This window comes from Acomys russatus, chromosome 17 (assembly GCF_903995435.1).
Source record: "Acomys russatus chromosome 17, mAcoRus1.1, whole genome shotgun sequence".
Classification (NCBI taxonomy): Eukaryota; Metazoa; Chordata; class Mammalia; order Rodentia; family Muridae; genus Acomys; species Acomys russatus.
The window spans coordinates 59,119,240-59,121,022 of NC_067153.1; the positions used below are offsets into that span (position 1 = coordinate 59,119,240).

Below are 1,783 nucleotides of genomic sequence, written 5' to 3' on the forward strand. Positions count from 1 at the left end.
CACTTAATCTTATTTAACCTGTCATAACAGCCTCAGTTCTTATTAAATTAATCCTCTGTGACATGTATGCCAGCTAAGCCACTGTCATGTCTGGCTCAGACTTCAGTTAGAACTTCCGAAAAGGGCCTCTGACAGGTTCACTACACTGAAGGCAGATTAAACTTTTCAAAACACACATCTCCAAGTGTTTCCTGTCTTTTTTCATAAGTCTGGTTTGCACCCAACACTAAGATCTCCGCTCATATGTTCTTTTAATTTCTGTTTGGTTGGTTGGTCGATTGTTTTTGAGGCAAAGTTTCTTTGTGTGTAGTCCGGGCTATCCTGGAACTCACTCTGTAGAGCAGGTTGGCCTAGAACTCAGAGATCCACCTGCCTGAGTGCTGGGACTAAAGGGGTGTGCTAGCACCGAGGGCCACATGTTGTTTCTTCAGGGAAGCTCCCCTAATCCTTCAATCCGGGTCAGAATCCCTTGTTATCAGTTCTTATCTGATTTTGATCTTTCTCTCTCTGATCCTGTTCTCAGAGGTACAAGAACACCTCTAATCCCACACCCTGCTACTAATTATAAGCTCCATAAAACGACAAGGAGGTGAACAAATCTCAAGCTGTATGATTTATGGTAGCCTTGTTGGGATCATGTGGGAACGTGTTAGATAGAGCTGTTAGCCGAGGTGTGGATTCTGGGCTTCCACTGCTAGGAATAGCTCTCCCTCCGGTGTTTCTAATCTGGCATCAAACCACAGCCCGATGGTCTGATTTGGCACAATAGGATAAAGGGTGGGAAAGCACCTGGCAAAGATGCTGGATGAAAGATGAAATACTTTCTGAAAGTGTCTTAAAGAAGTAGACGGAGCCGTGGACCAGATCGCTTGTAGATTTCTTGTGTGTTTTTTTTTTTTTTTTTTTTTTTTTTAATGAGCAAAAATGTATTTATTCATTTCTTGCATTTGAAGTACTCCTCGATGACATCCTTGGCCTGAGATTCTTTGCCATAGTCCTTAACCACTACACAACTGCAACTAACCACTTTTCGTGGCTTTCCCTCTCGATCGATTTTACAGAGGCCTCCCCATTCCCCCAGTTTCTTGTTGTCATCAACCTTAATCAGGTTGACCTGGTGCTCAGCGCACAGCGCCTCCACCAGCTTGACGTACATGGGCTCATCGCAGTTGGATGCCAGCACACAAACGTGGGCCTGGCGCTTGTCTAAGGCTTTGGCAGCTTCGCGTAGGCCACGTGCTAGGCCATCGTGGATGAGGGCGGTCTTCAGCACCTCTTGAAGGGCAGCGCTGACGTCCATTACACCTCCAGCAGCAATGCCTTCCTCTGCCATGGCGGTGGATTACGGGTGAGGCCGAATCTTGAACACACCCGAGCCTCTGCCTCCGCGCAACTCGGCGGCGGCAGGGGAAAAGCTTCTTGTGTATTCTTAAGCACAAAGCCACGGCTTCGCTGCCTGTGACGTAATGGTGCACTCTCTTTTTGTATATTCACAGTGCCTCAACCATGGCAAGAACTATCTACAAACCAAAATAAACCTGAACAAAATAAAAAGTAGGGACATTTCGAGCAGAGGGCCAAGCAAATGGAAAGAACTCAGCGAATGACTGTTATCAACACATGATGCACTATCCGACAGAGATGCTTACATATTAGAAGTTTTTCTTAAAAGGGGGGCAGTGAGATCATCTAGGAAGAGGTTAGGTGGTGGAGCAACCCGGGACAATAGTTCGAGGCAGGCTTTGTTTTAAAATGCCACACTAGGGGGAGCCTAGAGAGATGG

General features: G+C 46.4%; 1 protein-coding gene across 1 annotated transcript; it reads right to left on the bottom strand.

The window, feature by feature from the left end:
- Positions 1-934: 934 nt before the first annotated feature.
- On the bottom strand, positions 935-1,386 carry LOC127201083 (40S ribosomal protein S12-like). Its single transcript, XM_051159429.1, has one exon. It carries the CDS (start codon positions 1,331-1,333, stop codon positions 935-937), a length of 399 nt encoding a protein of 132 aa, XP_051015386.1. The 5' UTR covers positions 1,334-1,386.
- Positions 1,387-1,783: the final 397 nt, after the last annotated feature.